Below are 18,327 nucleotides of genomic sequence, written 5' to 3'. Positions count from 1 at the left end.
GCAGTCCTGAACCTGCCTTCGGGCAGAACACCAGATTACGAATAAAATAATGCTAGTAATCTCATCACAAAAGGCAACATGAAGGTATGGTTTGTAGTGTTGTGTTCACCAGTAATTTGTCATGACAATGACAAAACGAGTAATGTTTTGGCCAGGATTCCAGCTTCCATAATGGTGTCCTCAATCATCACAAGCTCTTATATTACTACCATACCAGAGGAAGAGGAAGGGATTAAGCAATTGTATACTTTTTGTGTTATGGGAGAATGAGATGGTGAGGAAGTGTGGAGGAGTGTCTGTATGATCTTCCATTGTCAATACATATTTTTGGTGCAGTGTTGAACTAACATTTTCCTTGATTTTCAAAAAATATTTTCAGTCGTTGATTTCAATAAACGCTGTATATCCTGGTGTTGGCGCAGTGGTTAGGGCAGCAGCTTGGGACCCAAAAGGTCCTGAGTTCAAGCCCCGTTGAGCCACTGAATTAATACACCAGGGGGTTGACTCAGCCTGTCATCCTTCCGAGGTCGGCGAAGTGAGTACCAGTGTACTGGGCCGGTGTATACCCCGGTTAGAATAGGTGTACCATATCCCTGTGTCGTAAGAGGCGACCAGGGTTGCGTCAGGAAGGGCATCCGGCGTAAAATCTGTGCCAAATCATTATGCGGATCATGATGGATGATCCGCTGTGGCGACCCCTAAAGGGATATAATACTAATATATATATATATATATATATATATATATATATATATATATATATATATATATATATATATATATATATATATATATATATATATATATATCCTCTCTCCTCTTCTTCTTCTTTCGGCTGCTCCCGTTAGGGGTCGCCACAGCGGATCATCTGTATGATCCGCATAATGATTTGGCACATGTTTTATGCCGGATGCCCTTCCTGACGCAACCCTGGTCGCCTCTTACAACACAGGGATATGGTACACCTATTTTAATCGGGGCATACACCGGGCCAAGTATACTGGTGCTCATTTCACCGACCTCGGAAGGATGCCACGCACGTACGGGCCCGCACTAGAATTAATAATAATAATATTTATTATTATTATTATATCAACATGCTGTCATCTGTACGTCATGCGAAGAAGCAGGGCATCGAGCATTTCACCTTCGGAGGACATTTTTCTGTTTAAAATGGCATGTCAGCAATGATAACAAAAAAAAAATTCCAAAATAATATTATTAATAACTAGAACGGGCACTCGGTAGAGCGCATACCTTCGCCGCTGCAACTTTTTTCCGGGCACATTTGAAAAACGTCATTTTAAAACGTCCATGACGTCACAACCGTCAGTCCGATTGACGTCAAATTTGGTGTGTAACCTCCTTGAAGGCAATCCAACAAAATGGAATGATAAACACTGAAAAATTAAAAAGTTGAAAAATGACGTCATCTTTTGACGTCATTTTGACGCACTTCTGGGGACGTCACGTCCAATCGGGCACTACCATTCTGAAAGCTCGTAGTTCACTGAACGTTTTAACGTTGGTTTCATGTCAATAGCTCTATTAGATCTGAAGCAATGCCTACAAGTATATTTTGACCTTGAGTCTGACCTTGACCTTGACTACAGAGTTAATTGGCAAAACCTGTACATCAGGTTTTGCCAATTCGTCAGGTCAGGTTCGATCTGTGACCTGCTACAGGTACCATGTAAACCTGTACTAACCTGTTCCATGGTCGGGTTGTCGGCGACTAAACCGTCTCCCCCACCAGGTTTTCTGGTGAGGGGGGTGTTTGGATATGGACACCCAGCAGGATTAAAAACAAAACCTGTCAAAGGGCGGAGGAGCTCCTTGTGAGCCAACGGCCATCCATATCTAGTGCCCAACTGTGTCTGCGGACGTCCTCCTGCAGTTGGGTTACTTCTTATTAGGAGGTTGGTGGCAGGATTTGCACTCCAGCCACCGTAAAACGCTTCATTCCGCAAAACGCAAAAACGCAAAAAAAATCTGAAAACCCACTCCGTGGGAGTACCTCCTGTGCAGCTTCCCTTCGCAGGGCAGCTCACCGGATGATGGAATTGGGGCAAAGCCTTCGGGAACCACAATCTTTGATAGGAGGGAAACCACGGGGTAACATCCCTGGGTCAGATTGCGGGAGAGTGTGTCGGAGTGGTGCGGAGGTGTCGTCCACCAGACGGCGGTCTCCTTGGGTTAACCTGAGGCGGTCCCTTCGGGTGGGTGCCTGGAATGTCCTATCCCTAAGAGAGGATGATCACCTGTCTCTGTTATCATCTGAGCTCAAGCGTTTGGACATCGGGATTGCAGCTCTCTCTGAGGTTCGGAGACCGGATTGCGGCGAGATAATGGTGGGTGGTTACACCTACTATTGGTCTGGTCGCTCTGATGGTTACCATACCCAAGGAGTTGCTGTAGCTGTGTCCAATAAGCTGACCCCAATGATAATTGAGGTAACACCGGTCAACGAGCGTATTATGAGATTAAGGATTCGTCACTCCTTAGGTGTCATTTCCTGGTCTCTATTTATGCTCCGACTGAGGCGAGTGATCTTACCGTGAAGGACACATTCTACGCCACACTCGAGTCTGTGGTTGATCAGTGCCCCAGACGAGATACACTTCTAGTCTTGGGGGATTTCAATGCATCGACTGGAACTGATAGGGATGGTTATGAGGTGTGTGTTGGTCCCCATGGGTCAGGAACTATGAACCAGAATAGCACTAAGTTCCTTGACTTTGCAAGAAGTCATGGACTTAGGGTGGCTGGTTCATGGTTTCAGCGCCCGCAAGCTCATCGCTGGACTTGGTATTCCAACGCTGGCGGTGTGGCAAAGGAGATTGACCATGTCCTCATTGACGGTCGTTGGAGGATGATCCAGAACTGCAGGGTCTACCGGAGTGCTCAGTTCCTCAATACTGACCACAGGCTTGTTGTAGCAACTCTAAAGCTGCACCTTAAATCCTGGAGAATGGTACCATCCCAGCCTAGGCTGGATGTTGCCAAGCTCAGGGATGAGAGAGTAGCTGAGGAGTTTGCGAACAGGCTGAGTGGACACTTGGGGGTCTGGGTGCTTTGGGGGGTCCTGAAGAGCTGTGGAACACCTTCAAGACCACCGTCCTTGATGTTGCCGGTGGATGCCTTGGAGTTCACCGCAGGGCAAAGAAGAATTTTGTCTCTCAAGGGACACTGGATACCATTGACCAGAGTCGCAGGGCCAGGCTGAATGGCAGAGCTGAGCTGTTCAGGGAGCTGAGGCGTAAAACTGTACGTGCACTGAGGGTGGACAAGGAGGCCTATGTGCGAGGAATCTGTGAGGGGGTAGAGCATCACCTGTGGACAGGTGATTCTCGTCCCGCTTACAGGGGAATTCGCGCATTACGTTCATCCAAGCCCATCCCTCGGAGCACTGCAGTTCGAGCAGAGAGTGGTAGGCTCTTGACAGAGGAGTCTGAAGTGAAGGCCCGCTGGGCCGGTTACTTTGAGCGGTTGTACCAGGCTGATCCCCCAGCTGTCGAGTTGGACGTCAAGGGTGTTACAATCCCTGTTGCTGCCCCTCGAATCAACTGTGGTCCACCATCGCTTGTGGAAACACGGGCTGCGGTGAACCAGTTGAAACGGGGCAAAGCTCCAGGGATCTGTGGCATCCATGCCGAACTTCTCAAGGCTGGTGGAAATGCTGCACTCGCGTCGTTGCATGCAGTTTTGTGCTCTGCCTGGAACACAGGCATAATCCCAACTGACTGGAAGAGGGGCCTTGTTGTCCCTCTCTGGAAAGGGAAGGGTGATCGCCAAGACTGCAACAACTACCGAGGGGTGACGCTGCTCTCAGTGCCGGGCAAGGTCTTTGCTCGGATAATTCTTGATAGGGTTCGCCACCTTCTGCTTGAGCACCAGCGTCCAGAGCAGTCAGGCTTTACACCAAAGAGGTCAACGATTGACCGTATCCTTGCACTTCGTGTCCTCACCGAACGCAGACGAGAGTTTCGGCAGGGGCTGCTTGCAGCCTATGTTGATCTCTGTAAAGCGTTCGATTCAGTGAATCGGGATGTCCTCTGGAGGATTCTTGGTCTTCGTGGGGTGCCACCGAAAATGATCGATCTGATGTCTGAACTCTACTCTGGTACTGAGAGTGCTGTGAAGTGTGGTGGTACCGCCTCTGACTTATTTCCAGTTGTTACTGGAGTTCGGTCAGGGATGTGTACTTGCCCCCACACTTTTCAGCACTTGTATGGACTGGATTTTTGGGAGGATGTCGAGAGATCAAGTTGCGGTGCATCGTTTGGCAATGTCAAGATCTCGGACCTTGATTTTGCAGATGATGCAGTCATCTTTGCGGAGACTTTTAGACATCCTCTTGGGGGCCCTCGAGGTGCTGAATGAGGAGTCGGAGCCGTTGGGATTACGGATTTCTTGGGTCAAAACAAAGATCCAGGCTTTCGGTGACATCTTGGATGCTGCTGTCCTGTCTGTGTCTGTTTGTGGTGAGGATGTTGAGGTCGTGGATAGATTCACTTACCTTGGCAGTGATATTCATGTCTCCGCAGGTTGTGAGCCGGAGGTCAATAGACGTCTGGGTCGGGCCTGGGAGTCATGGATTCACTGGATCATGGGGTGTGGCGCTGCCGGTACCTGTGCGGGAGGACGAAAGTCCGAGTCTTCAGGTCCTTGGTACTTCCAGTCTTGCTCTATGGGTGCGAGACTTGGACTTTGACCAAGGATCTGAGACGGAGACTTAATTCCTTTGGTACCAGGTCTCTTCGGAGAATCCTTGGCTATCGCTGGTCGGATTTTGTGTCCAACGAGCGGTTGCTGAGAGAGACTCGGATGAGATTTGTTACCTGCATAGTCCGTGAGCGTCAGCTGCGGCTGTATGGACATGTGGCTCGTTTTCCTGACGCTGATCCTGCTCACAAGATTCTCTCAGCGAGGGAGTCTCATGAGTGGAGGAGGCCAGTGGGCCGACCACGTGCCTCATGGTTGCAGCAGGTTGACCATCATCTCAAGGAGATGGGGATGGGCCTGGCATCTGCCTGGGGGATGGCCAGACGGAGGCCCCTGGAGTACCGGCGGAAAGTGGACGCAGCGACGCGCTGTTCTGGCACATGCTCCCATACCTGACCTGACCTGTACATCAATAAACAGATATTTTGGTACTGATCCTAATGCCTGGATTTGGGAGACTTTGCTTTATAAATTATATAGATATTTGAATGTAAAATATCAGGACATTTTAGCCACAATTGAAAAACGTCATGTTCAAACGTCAATGACGTCATAACGGTCAGTCCGATCGAAGTCAAATTTGGTGTGTGACGTCCTTAAGGTAAGTCCTACAAAACGGGAATATCAAAACTGATGAGATCGAAAATCGAAAATTTACGTCATGTTGTGACGTCATTGAGATGCACTTCCGATGACGTTACGTCAAATCCGACACTACATATCCGAAAGGTATCTCGTCATGGAACAATATGGCGGTGGTTGCATGTCGATAGCTGTATTATGAAGGAAGTTATGCTCAAAAGAGTGTTTTTGACCTTTTCATGACCTTGACCTTGACCTTTGACCCGATCGCTCCCAAAATCTAATCAAATCGTCCTTGGATACTCACGAATCATCCCACCAAATTTCATGCAATTCGGTTTAATACTTTCTGAGTTATGCGAATGACAAAACCAACACACATATTAACAAATAAATAAATACACAGCGACCAAAACAACCTTTCGCAGAATGCGAAGGTAACTAGAAGGGCACTCGGTCGAGCGCATACCCCCTGCCACGTAATTGCCTGATCCATGAGAACATATCAGGCCCATTACATTTTTGAAATATCATGCTAGACAGTACTATATCGTTTTTGGCCCGATCTCTCAATGGTCACTTTAAAATTATGGTCAATGGTGAAGAATCACTTAAAAATTAAATAATTCTCATATCCAGATCCACATTCAGATCTTCACCAAAATTGAATCAATTCGTCCTTGCCAGACACCCAACCTGTCCACCAAGTTTCATCCGAATCTGTGCACAACTTTTTGAGATATCGTGCTATATATTACTTTAGCCCCATCTCTCAATGGTGAAGAATCACTTAAAAAATTCTACTAGTCGGATCCGGATCCAGACCTTCACCAAAATCTAAGCAGTTTGTCCTTGTCACACACCCAACCTGTCCACAAAATTTCATCCGGATCCGTCCGCAACTTTTTGAGTTATCCTGCACAGAAAAACAAACAAAGACAAACAAATAGACAAACAAATAGACAAACAAACAATCAGAAAGGGGTGAAAACATAACCTCCTTCACCTTCGGTGGCAGAGGTAAAAATATTAATAATAGTAATAGTAATGATGAGGATAATAACATGGCCGAGTCTGAAGCATCATTTAAACGTGATGCACGTATGAAAATGTTTAATTCATGCGAAAAGGACTGAATACAAATGGAACTCAATTATGGAGAAAAGTGCACACAAGCACATATACATGGACACCTCCACCTCACCCCTCCCCTCCTCTGACCATTCCCATAGGGAGCAGGTGTTTCTGGTGAACATAAATCGGGGAACATACTGGAAGAGCATAAGAGACCATAATGAATAATGCTGCATAAGTGTGGTTTATCAAGTTAAGGGATAGCATTAAAGCGTACCTTAAAAATTACTGCACTATGCATAAACGAGTCTGTGCACGATTTCACAAACTCGAAGATAAGGGAGACTTTGCCAGCAAAACAATAACTAGCATCCGCTTAAGACAAAGTCTTCGATATCCCCTGCCATAATAAATGAGGACAAGTAGCAAAAGGCACCAGTTCAATTTATTCTTGATGTGTGTACCAAATTTCATAAATAAATAGTTCATAGTTTTGCAACTATGCTCTGGAAACAAAGGTTAACCTCAATTATTTCTTAATACCCAACTTGTTTCCATGGAAAGTGACAGAAATTTATATCAAAAGGCACCAGTTCACCACTTGCTTGATATGTGTACCAAATTTCGTAAATATATCTTGAGGGGATTTGTAGTTAAGCTCCAGAAACGAAATGTGATGGACGGATGGACGGACGGACGGAACCCATTTCAATATCCCCCGCCAACTTCGTTGGTTGGCGGGGGATTAAAAAAAAAACTAAAGCGGCACTCACTCGAGTGCATACCTCTGCCAGGCTGAACTGTTTATGTTTTCTATCGCACTGATAGGCCGGATCTGGATCTGGACCTGAACCAAAATCGAATTGGCTTGTTCTTGTCACCTAACCAATTCATCCACCTCGTTTTGTCACAGCTATATGAAATACTGTGTTATATATCGTTTTTGGCCCATCTCTCAATGGTGAAGAATCACTTCGAAAATTTTAAAAAAGATTCTCAGATCCAGATCCAGATCTTCATCAAAATCGAATCAATTTGTCCATGTCACACACCCTACATGTCCACCAAGTTTCGGCCGAATCCATCAACAACTTTTTAAAATATCGTGCTATATATCGTTTTAAGCCCCATCACTCAATGGTGAAGAATTACTTGAATTATCGGGTACGGATATTCACTGAAATCAAATCAATTCTTCCTTGTGACACACCACAACTACAAGTCATAACAAGAGAATGAACAAAATGGAATAAACTTGCTATTTTTAAACACTGGGAACATGCAATGCAGACAGTTAGTTTGCATCAAATACTTTTATAGTTGAGCATATCAAATCACAAAACCATGACTTCTGAGAAGAGAAACACAATGGTGTGAATCGGAACCTCCATCGAGTGAATTCCAGTCAACATTGCACTGGTCTCGTGATATACGAAATGTTCATCATCTCCACACTTACACAACTGATTTCTTTATACTTATTCATTGTACCAAAGTGCTAATTGGCCGTTATTAATGGTTACTATAATTAATGTTAACCAACACAATTTGTTGCACTGCATATGCATTGCATTAGAACTCGACTGCATGACCGACCACAGATGTATCGTTGAAACCGAAACAATGAAAACTAGAGGGGGAGCACTCGGGAGAGTGCAAAACCTCCACCGCCAATACTGCTGGGTCACTCAAGTGAACCTTATATCTTATTCATTAAATATGATGTCAACAGTGCTGACAGTTATAGTTCTTTTCTCCAACATTTTTTTTTTGGGGGGGGGGTTGGAAATCACTTAAAACATGTAGAAATGCAAAAAAAAAAAAATATCGAAATTTTGTTTAAAAAAAAAAGTTGCTAAATTTTTTTTTCTCTAATAATTTTTTTTTGGGGGGGTTGTAAATCACATAAAACATGTAGAAATGCAAAAAAACAATAAATTTTCTCTAGATTTTTTTTTGGAGGGGGGTAACAATTTTTTTGTGGGGTGGGGGTTGGAAATCACTTAAAACATGTAGAAATGCAAAAAAAAAAATTTCTCTAACAATTTTTTTTGGGGGGGGGTTGGAAATCACTTAAAACGTAGAAATGCAAAAAAAAAAAAATTTTCTCCAACAATTTTTTTTGGTGGGGGGGGGGACCAAGTCCAAAATCTAATGGCATGATCCTTGGACCATACCTAACCCCCCCCACCAAGTTTCGTCGAAATCCGTCGAGGAGTTTTTCCGTAATACTGTTCACAAACAAACAAACAAACAAACAAACAGAAAGGGGTGAAAACAGTAACCTCCAATCTTCGATGGCGGAGGTTAATAATTAGAATGCAAAATGAATAAATAAGGGAATGATATTGAAGAATCATAAAAGAGTTCTGGAAAAATAAAGATTCTTCTGAATACGATGGAGGCGCGTTTACCTTGAGACGTGAAAGTGAGTTTTCGTCCAATCCCATTGTATCTTTTTCTAAGCTAGAGAGATCCAGGTGCGAGATGAGTTCATTGAGCCGCTGAGGAACATACACGATACAACGTAAAGGAAAAACCTTTGCCAATAAGACATTATAGGTGGGAGCCAAACACAAATCCATGCCCTTGTTTCTGCAGCACATCTTGTATGTGGGTGATAATAGTGAAGGCTCACTGGTGACATATACAAAATGAGTTTAGCTGCAATCCCTCACCGTTTCGTTCTGCACTTCCTTCACTGTACCATTGACCCTGACCAGAAGGTCACGGCAGGACGACGTAGCACTCCGAAGTGCTTCACAACCTGCATCACCTTCTGTAAGATATAAATTTGTCAATCCAAATTTGAGAACGATGCATTGGACGTAATTACTGATGTAAAAAAAAAAAAGGAATCAAATGCATTCATCAAAAGAAGTGATAGTTTGAATTTCCAACATTTTAATCCCAAAATGTTACAAGACGATTATTTACATCGATATAATAAAAGGGGGTGTGTCTGTCAGTCTGTTTGTTTGTGGTGTTATAACTTGAGAACGGATTCATGGATTTCAATAAATCACACGGCAACGGATTCAGGGAACGCCCGGGAAGGTTTGTGATGCAAAATAACAACAACAATGATGACGATAATAATAAAGGTCGGTTTGTGTGCAGAAGTACGTGGATACAGGTGTCAAAACTGCAAACGCCAACTTGTGGCACTGGTTATCCCCGCACAGAGGGCATGAAGGAAAGATTGTGTATGGGCACATGTGGTGACACTGAAAATGGCAACTATATCTCCATCTGTGTGTCTCTGTCTCATATATATATATATATATATATATATATATATATATATATATATATATATATATATATATATATATATATATATATATATATATATATATATATATACACACATCACTCACCCCCTCTCTCTCTCTCACTCACCTCTCTCACTCACCCCCTCTCTCACTCATCTCTCTCTCTCTCTCTCTCTCTCTCTCTCTCTCTCTCTCTCTCTCTCTCTCTCTCTCTCTCTCTCTCTCTCTCTCTCTCTCTCTCTCTCTCTCTCTCTCTCTCTCTCTTTCTCTTTCTTTCTCTCTTTCTCTCGTCCATGAGATAGCCATCAATATTTTGGAGTTGACTATGAGACAGGGGGACTAAAAGCCACTGTATTTCCCAGTTAGATTGATGTCTGTAGCAAATTTTTAAAATGTGGTGGACATCTCAAAGGAGAAGCTACACACCTTTTTGGCAGCCATCTTGGAAAATGGCTGCCTTATTTGATCATATTTCTTAAAATTGATGATAACTTTGCAATTGCTGATCTGAGGCATATACAACCTTGAACAAGATAAAGAGCAATCAGAGATTGCAGACCCTCGCCAGGACTTGTTTTGTGTGGTGTGTTGTGTGGTGTGTTGTGTGGTGTTTGTGCAGTTATGTGTGGTGTATTTTGTGTGGTGTTTATGTACTGATGTGTTGCATAATTAATAAGAGACATTATTAAAACTGCCACTTTATAACTGCTGGAAGTGATGACTGGGTACCAAGCCTTCCCGCTTTGATGCAACCTCGCTTTCAGACACCTGACCCTGACCCTTGACGGGTATTTTTAATTATTATTCAATTCAATTCGGAATGGGATTAAATAAATTAAATTCAGATCAAATAGGTACAGTACTGCATGGGAGTAACCAGAAGGAACCCGAACAAGCAAAAAGAAAAGCTGAAGTCATCAGGAGGAACTTGGATAGGAATCACATTTCATCTGCTACTCCTCTACTCTCAAACCCAGCAGGGCACAGCCAAGTGAGCCATATTCAAAAAAATAATAATAAAAAACCCACATCAAAAAAATAAATAACTATGGCTGCCAGACTGTGTCCCCGATCAAGTTGAAATTTAAAATATGTATTCCCCATCACTACAAGATCATAATTGTGAAGTTTCACGTCGATTGATTAAGTGGTTCCAGCGAAAACATTATTTAATATTTTTTCTTCACTCCAACATGGCTTGGATTTAAGTTTTCAGAATAATTGACAAGTCACAACCCTGTAACTTATCAATTATTCCTTATATCAACAACTTTGTACACGCATGCTTTGGCAAACATTTTTGTGAAGTTTCCCCTCTATCTGTCCAGCTGTTCTGGAGAAGAAGATTTTTATATGTTTGAATGTAAATTCAATATAGCAACCAAACCATGTGACCTATGTCATATGTGTGAATATTTTCTTCCTCATGCATAGGCGGTCATATGTGTAAAGTTTCGCCATGATCTGGTCAGTCATTTCAGAGAAGACGATTTTTGAAGGTTTTTGTTAAAAAACAATATGGCTGCCGAATCACGTGACTCATGATGTCATGAAAAAAATTGTGGACCATTTTTCATAATTTTTTTCATAAAAATTTTCATACTGATCAGATGTCGTGTTCTACATATGCAATTATGACGTCATAACGAAGGAACCAATGACGTCATTTTAAAAAAAATCACTCATTCCCCATGAGTACTGTACTTGCCATGTGCCAAGTTTCAAATTTTTCCTTGGTGTGGTTTCAGAGATACAGAGGTGCATAGTTTTTTCATTTCCCCAACATGGCTGTCACACCATGTGACCGATGACGTCATAATTATGAAAACATTCCACATGAGTAGTCGCACAAATAGTGAAAATTTAGTCGCACTCCGACAATCGGTTGCGGAGAAAAACACGAAAGTTCTGTGCAGACAAACAGACAGACAGAATAATGAAAAAAAATCACTCAGAGTTACAACTTGGCAAAACAGCACAAAGTAGAATGGCACTTGGTGGAGCACATACCTCTGCTAGGTGGAACAGTTCATGTTTTGTATCCCACTGATTGGCTGGATTCGAACCAAAATCCAATCCAAAATCCAAAATGTGGAACAGTTCACGTTTTGTATCCCACTGATGGGCTGGATCCGAACCAAAATCCAATCCCCTGTTCTTGTCACCGATTCAACTCATCCACCTTGTTTTGTCATAGCTCGGCCACAACTTTTTGAGAATTGGTGATATATTTAGTTTTTGGCCCTATCAATTGTAGAAATTAGGCCTCTGTTGACCTTTTGACCTTAAAATTAATTGGTAGTTGAGTTCAGTGATCTGACATGAAAACGCTCTTCAAATTTCAAGTCATTCAGACGAAAATTGAGGATTTTAGAAAATTTGGCCCAAATTGTCATTTTGGCCAATGTTTACCTCAAAATTAGTAAGTGGTTGAAATTCAGTGACCTACTGTAATATACAAATGCTCTTCAAATTTCAAGTGAATTTGATTAAAATTGAGGATTTTAGAAATTTGGCTGATTTTGACCTTTTGGTCTATGATGACCTTTTCGCCTATGTTTACCTCAAAATTAATTGGTGCTTGAATTCGGTGACCTGACATGCAAATGCTCTTCAAATTTCAAGTTAATTGCATTAAAATTGAGGATTTTAGAAATTTGGCCTATGTTGGCCTTTTGATCCAAGTTGACGTCAAAATTAATAGGTGGTCGAGTTCAGCGACCTCATTTGCAAATGGTCTTCAAATTTCAAGTCAATCGGATGAAAATTGAGCATTTTAGAAAATTTTGCCCAAATTGGCCTTTTGGCCAATGTTAATCTCAAAATTAATAGGTGGTTGAATTCAGTGATCTGACCTGCAAATGGTCTTCAAATTTCAAATCAATTGGATGAGAATTGACAATTTTAGAAACAATTTTAAAATTTGGCCTATTTTGGGTTGACCCTATGGTCTATGTTGACCTTTTGACCTCAGATAACCTCAATAGTAATAGGTGGTTGAATTCACTGACCTGATATGCAAACACCTGGCATCATGCTTCCTGAAAGACATGTTCGGTGACAAGACAACAGCTGTGATGAAGTCAATTCCACAGCTGTCTAATGTCTCGCCATGGCTAACAAACATTGTGTTGGTCCATCCATCCATCCATCCCTTCCAACCATCTTTCCATCCATCCCTTCCCTCAATCCCATCCATTCCTTCCTTCCACCCATCTTTTGATAAGGAATGGCAGGCTTGGCACCACACAACACCATGGAGCGCAACACAGGCAGTTGGGGCCTGAACTTTGTACGTCAATCAATGTATTTTTATTGTGTTTAGCAGAGAGACAGTGCGGGTACTTGTGCCGTGTATCGCCATGGCTTGCAAACAAACATCCAAGCAGCTTGGAGAGCGCTGGCCAAGAGGCAAAAGTAATTAAGCAAACACTCCAACGAAATAGTTGATGAGGAACAGCAAGCTTGGGAAGCAATTAGCAATCGCCAATCGGTCATATTAAACACCACCGGGAGTCGCCCGAGTGTCAAACAATGTGCGAATTGGACAAATGATAGCATTTTTTAGCAGTCAGAACTGCCGCTGAGGTCAATTCCGCAGTTTAAATTTTGAAATTTGGCTCAGGTTAAGAGAATCCAGAGATTATCACATGTGCATAAACAAAATAAAAGCACAAACACTTGGATGTGTTTAAATTAACTCAAACACCCAATTTTCATTCATGCACTCCCTTGGCGTTTCCCTTAATATGCATTCAAAGTTTCAGGCTGTTAGGTTTCATGGTTTTGGAGTTATGAAGGAGAAACACACTGACATTTATAATTACCTCACCTGGACTTTAGTCAGGCGAGCTCATGCGATTGAGCAGTGTCCGTAGGTGAGTGAGTCAGTGAGTCAGTCCGTGAACTCTTCAGTCATTATCGGTTGAACCAAACACACGATTTTGATGAAACTTGTCCACAAGCTTCACATCTGATGCCTAACGAAGGTGTATTGACTCCGCGCCCCCCCCTTAAAAAAAGGTATTTGCTCTTCTCCAAAACTACACGCACGATTTTGATGAAACTTGACAACCTTCATCACCCATAATGTACCAAAGTGCATTGACCGCATCAAAATCTACGCTCATCAAGGGCGTCTACGGGGGTGGGGATGGTTCACCCCCCAAAATATGTATTTTCTCTCTTCTCGGAAACTACACACACGATTTTAATGAAACGACCACAACCTTCATAACCCGTGATGTACCAAAGTATATAATCTGCATCACGATCTGTGCTCATTAAGGGGGTCTACATTAGGGATTTTGACTCCCCCCCCCCACCCCTCAAAATAGGTATTTGCTCTCTTCTCCGAACTACACACACAATTTCAATGAAACTTGACCACAACCTTCATCACCCGTGATGTACCAAAGTTTATAATCTGCATCACAATCTGTGCTCATTAAGGGGGTCTACAGTAGGGATTTTGACTCCCCCCCCCTCAAAATAGGTATTTGCTCTCTTCTCCAAAACTACACACACAATTTCAATGAAACTTGACTGTTGCTCCTGATCCAGGTGAGCTTCAGGACAGGCGGTCCTAATTTTATAGATTACCTGGTGTGTATTTGGTGATGTTATCCAGGAGTAGAGGATATTTTGTTAATCGCTGCATCTCCATGGGCAGAAAATCTTGTAGTCGCAGCCGCTTGCACTGTGGGCTCGATTCTGCCTCCTATTAAACGAGGAATTTTGCACAATTAATGCCCTGCACGCAATGTATACCATGTAATTTACAAATGGTATGTAAACTAAACCTGAGAAAGAGCCCCTTCCTCAGTGGAAACCTGAGAAATAGCCCCTTCCACCTCTTTTCCCACTACCTTCAACAATTATCAAACAAAACAGCGACCAAGTAGTGAACCAATCGCTGACAAGTCACGACTCAAATCCAAACTCCGTCAGTTTAACCCCAAGGTAGACACAAACAACAACTCACCTGGATTATAGAATTGAACTCCTTGCTCGTTTTCTGCAAGTTTTTCAATTGCACAGGGAAGTGTGCCATGTCGGTACAAAACTGCACTGCCAACTCCATGAACTCCATTCCATCATGAGTATTAGGAGAAAACTGGGAGGAAAAAAAAATCCCCCCGGTAATCAGAGGTATAAATTTTGACCATGGTTAAAATTTCTGGGTTCGGAAAAATATTCATGGAGTGCATTCAAGCAGTGCGAGATTGACAAATATATGAATGTACAAATACAAAGCAAGGAACCAACTTGATTGAGCAGAGTGGCAGGCAAACCATGAGCTGTTTCTTTGTCGTTCCACGATTGTCCATTCTCCATCGTCCAGGCCCGCCGCAAGGCGCGAGCAAATCGCTCTACAAAAAATATGCAAATATGAAAGTGACACACAATGTGTTTGTTCAATGTGCTGCACAACCACGTCATATGACTGGAATGACAAGCATAGTCATGTTATCACTAACCATGGACTGCGATAAGTTCTGGAAGATTTGGAAAGAAGACAGTTGGTTCAAGCTCTGTCATAGTGCTGGAGGACAGCAGTGGCTTGCGAAATACGCAAGAAAGCACACGGAGGGAGGAAACATGGCGCTTCTCACTCTGGAGCAACTCTGAGAGAGGGAAATGAAAGTAAGAGAGGTCACGAGGCAAGGGCTACAGTGCGATTGGTTTATAAAATAGCAACTTTGCAGAGATTTAGATGAGCAAAATTGAGGTAGAGAAAGGCTGAGGATCCATGTCAAAACTTTGACGTCACCACAAATCTGTCATCCCTCAAGCAGGTGAACGGAAACAGGTGTTCATACGGTGAAACTCATGTAATCGTGCTGCCAAGCATAGGTTGTGGCTTGCTGAACCACACAGATCTCGAGATGAACAATGCATCAAACAGACTGATCCCAGAGGAAACTAGAAGGGCACTCAGTAGATCGCATACCTCCGCCACGCAATGCCTGATCCACAAGAACCTGTCAGACCCAATACACTTTTGAAATAACATGCTATATATCGTTTTTGGCCCTTTCTCTCAATGGTGACGAATCACTTCAAAAATTTGATAATTCCCATATCCAGATTCGGATTCAGATCTTCACCAAAATCGAATCAATTCATCTTTGTCACACACCCAACGTGTCCACCAGGTTTAATTCAAATCCGTCCGTAACTTTTTGAGGTATCGTGCAAAATATCATTTTTAGCCCGATCTCTCAATGGTGAAGAATCACTTTAAAAATTCTAGTCGTCGGATCCGGATCTTCACCAAAATCTAATCAGTTTGTCCTTTACACCCACCCAACCTGTCCACAAAATTTCATCCGGATCTGGTCACAACCTTTTGAGATATCCTGCACACAAACAAAGACAGACAGGAAGGGGTTAAAACATAACCTCCTTCACCTTTGGTGGCTTAGGTAATAACGTGGCATATCAAAATCCATGTCGACCTTCATCACCTAAAATTTACATAAAGTAAGACGAAGCCTAGTCTTGGCTCAACGGTTAAGGTGGCTGATTTAAGATTGTCGGGTCTTAAGTTTGAGCCCCTGTCACGCCGTTACATAACACCAGGTGGGTTGACTCGGCCTGTCATCCTTCCAAGGTCGGCAAAATGAGTATCAGCTTACTGGAAACGGGACAATGCATCAGCGGCACGACCACGCTTCCAGCAATGATGCAACCAGCAGCCATAGGCTGCACACGAAATACAGTAATAATTTTTGCAAAAGTACATTTTTTCCCGAAGAAAACTGACCGTCCAGGAAGCCGAAGCATCGAAACGATAGGAAATTATCATTTTCAAATTTTGTTTCATAGCTTATGGTAACCCGATGCAGGTCGAGTCATCAATCTGCTTTGATTTTGTTTCCAACAGTTTTTTTGAACAGCCGTTATATTCTTTATGGCAAGATTACAGACAGATACACAAGCAGCATATACATTACACATACACTCCATGCACGTCCTTCAGAAACACGAAAATTAATCATGCTAGAAAAGCACTCGTGCTTCCTTGCACTCGTTATCGCATGTTTAGCAAATTGCAAAACATGCCTTGCAAAACGCTGTCATAGTATTAAAGAACAAAAATGCAAAAGCAGGCAAAACAGCTTGCTTTAAGAGCACTCGAAGCACTGGAGTGCTGTTCATTAATATATGTGGTACAGATTTTAAATGTTTCGCACTGGTGCACATGGTTGCCAGTTTTCTGCATGACAGACCACCCGCTACTAGACACATGGGTTCTTAGCAAATGGGAGTGTTGAGGAATATACCGTGAATTACATCTCTACGCTTGAGTTCTCGAGGTTTAAGACGGCGTAGTTGCTCAGGTGGGAGGCCAGCTCGCCAATCCTCAATCTCCGCCCCGGCATCATCCCCACCCTCATTTTCACACTCGCCCTCACCCTCCGGCCACTCAGAGGGTGAGACCGAGTGTGAGGATGTGAGGGTAGTCGGCTGGCCAGGGGAATGAGGAAATGGTGTTGGTGAAGTCAAGGGGTCAAAGGACAATGATGCAAGTTCTGATGAGCTGTCAGGAAAAGGAAATAAAATGGAAAACATAATGCTGGAAATAAAGTCACCAATGTGCATCATAAGGACAAGATCTTCCTTTTATTCATTACTGGATGCATTAAACAATTTTTAAGCAGAGACGATTGACACGTTTCAAACACAAACTCAAGTTATTTTGCAGAAACAGCAGCAATTTATTTTCAGGATCATATGTAATAAGTTCCTTTGTCCTTTTAGAGGGCAAGGTAACACATATACAAGAACAAGTCGGGAGGCAACATGGGTGGTCGCTATATAATTGCATACTAGTCATACAGTTTTTGACGGATCAGGCTGAAAATATTTGACGAAGAGGTTGATTATAGTGCGCATAAAAGCGCAGAAGCCGATTTTTGATTTTCAAAAAATATATATTTTTCGGATTTTTTAAAAAAAAATTCAAAGTCCCGTTGCTTGGCAACGGTGGCGTCCATAGTAACGGTGCTCAAAAGCATACAACTAGATCCTGGTATGAACCTACCAGTCAATTTCATCAAAATTGGTTGACTCCTCTGGCCTCCAAAGCTGTCCATTACATACAAACAGACAGACATACAGACAGACAGACAGAAAACCTGAGAAAAACGGTAGTCTCGCGAACACCCAACAGCATAGTTGGCACTGCATACCTCTGGATTTGGATTTTGATAACTTAACCAGCCAATAATTTTGGAAAAGCAACAGAATACAGTACACTGTTTATAGTATGTTTTGAAAACAGAATAAGAACTCTGACCCAATGTCGGAAACTTTTGTCATCCAACAGATCCCATTGTATTCTGGTTTGAACAGATATAAAGCATCGTGCATGAAGTAACTTGTACTAAACTGTGTAGGAGCAATAATGAAATAATAAACATTACACAATAATACAATTATGTTAGAAATATTGAAAGTTATGATGATCATTAATAAATTGTTATTACCCAGCTGACAAGCTGGATGCAGAAGAAGAAGAAGCAGAACAAGGGCGGGGGGCATCTGTTTCCACGGAAGCATCTGGCCTCAAACGCTGTCTCTCTTGCAAGCTCTCTGAACGTTGTATGCTCACAGCCCTATCGGGGGGGACGGAGGGGGGAGTTGATCAATATCGTCGCCCATG

At 42.7% G+C, this 18,327-nt stretch overlaps 1 protein-coding gene across 1 annotated transcript in view; it reads right to left on the bottom strand.

The window, feature by feature from the left end:
- Window positions 1-18,327, bottom strand: part of LOC147030134 (uncharacterized) — a 137,467-nt gene that overhangs the window by 75,641 nt on the left and 43,499 nt on the right. The window contains exons 20-27 of the mRNA XM_085872165.1: window positions 18,152-18,280; window positions 16,946-17,202; window positions 15,137-15,283; window positions 14,925-15,028; window positions 14,641-14,772; window positions 14,259-14,376; window positions 9,060-9,160; window positions 8,796-8,885 (exon numbers count right to left, since the gene is read on the bottom strand). Of these exons, the coding sequence (XP_085728291.1) occupies window positions 8,796-8,885; window positions 9,060-9,160; window positions 14,259-14,376; window positions 14,641-14,772; window positions 14,925-15,028; window positions 15,137-15,283; window positions 16,946-17,202; window positions 18,152-18,280 (1,078 nt within the window). The remainder of the gene's footprint in view (window positions 1-8,795; window positions 8,886-9,059; window positions 9,161-14,258; window positions 14,377-14,640; window positions 14,773-14,924; window positions 15,029-15,136; window positions 15,284-16,945; window positions 17,203-18,151; window positions 18,281-18,327) is intronic.

The sequence above is a fragment of the Eptatretus burgeri genome, chromosome 3, assembly GCF_056783735.1.
Source record: "Eptatretus burgeri isolate ZD-2024b chromosome 3, Ebu_testis_v1, whole genome shotgun sequence".
NCBI lineage: Eukaryota > Metazoa > Chordata > Myxini > Myxiniformes > Myxinidae > Eptatretus > Eptatretus burgeri.
Note: the sequence above shows the minus strand (reverse complement) of the source record. Positions and strands in the feature narration are given on the sequence as shown.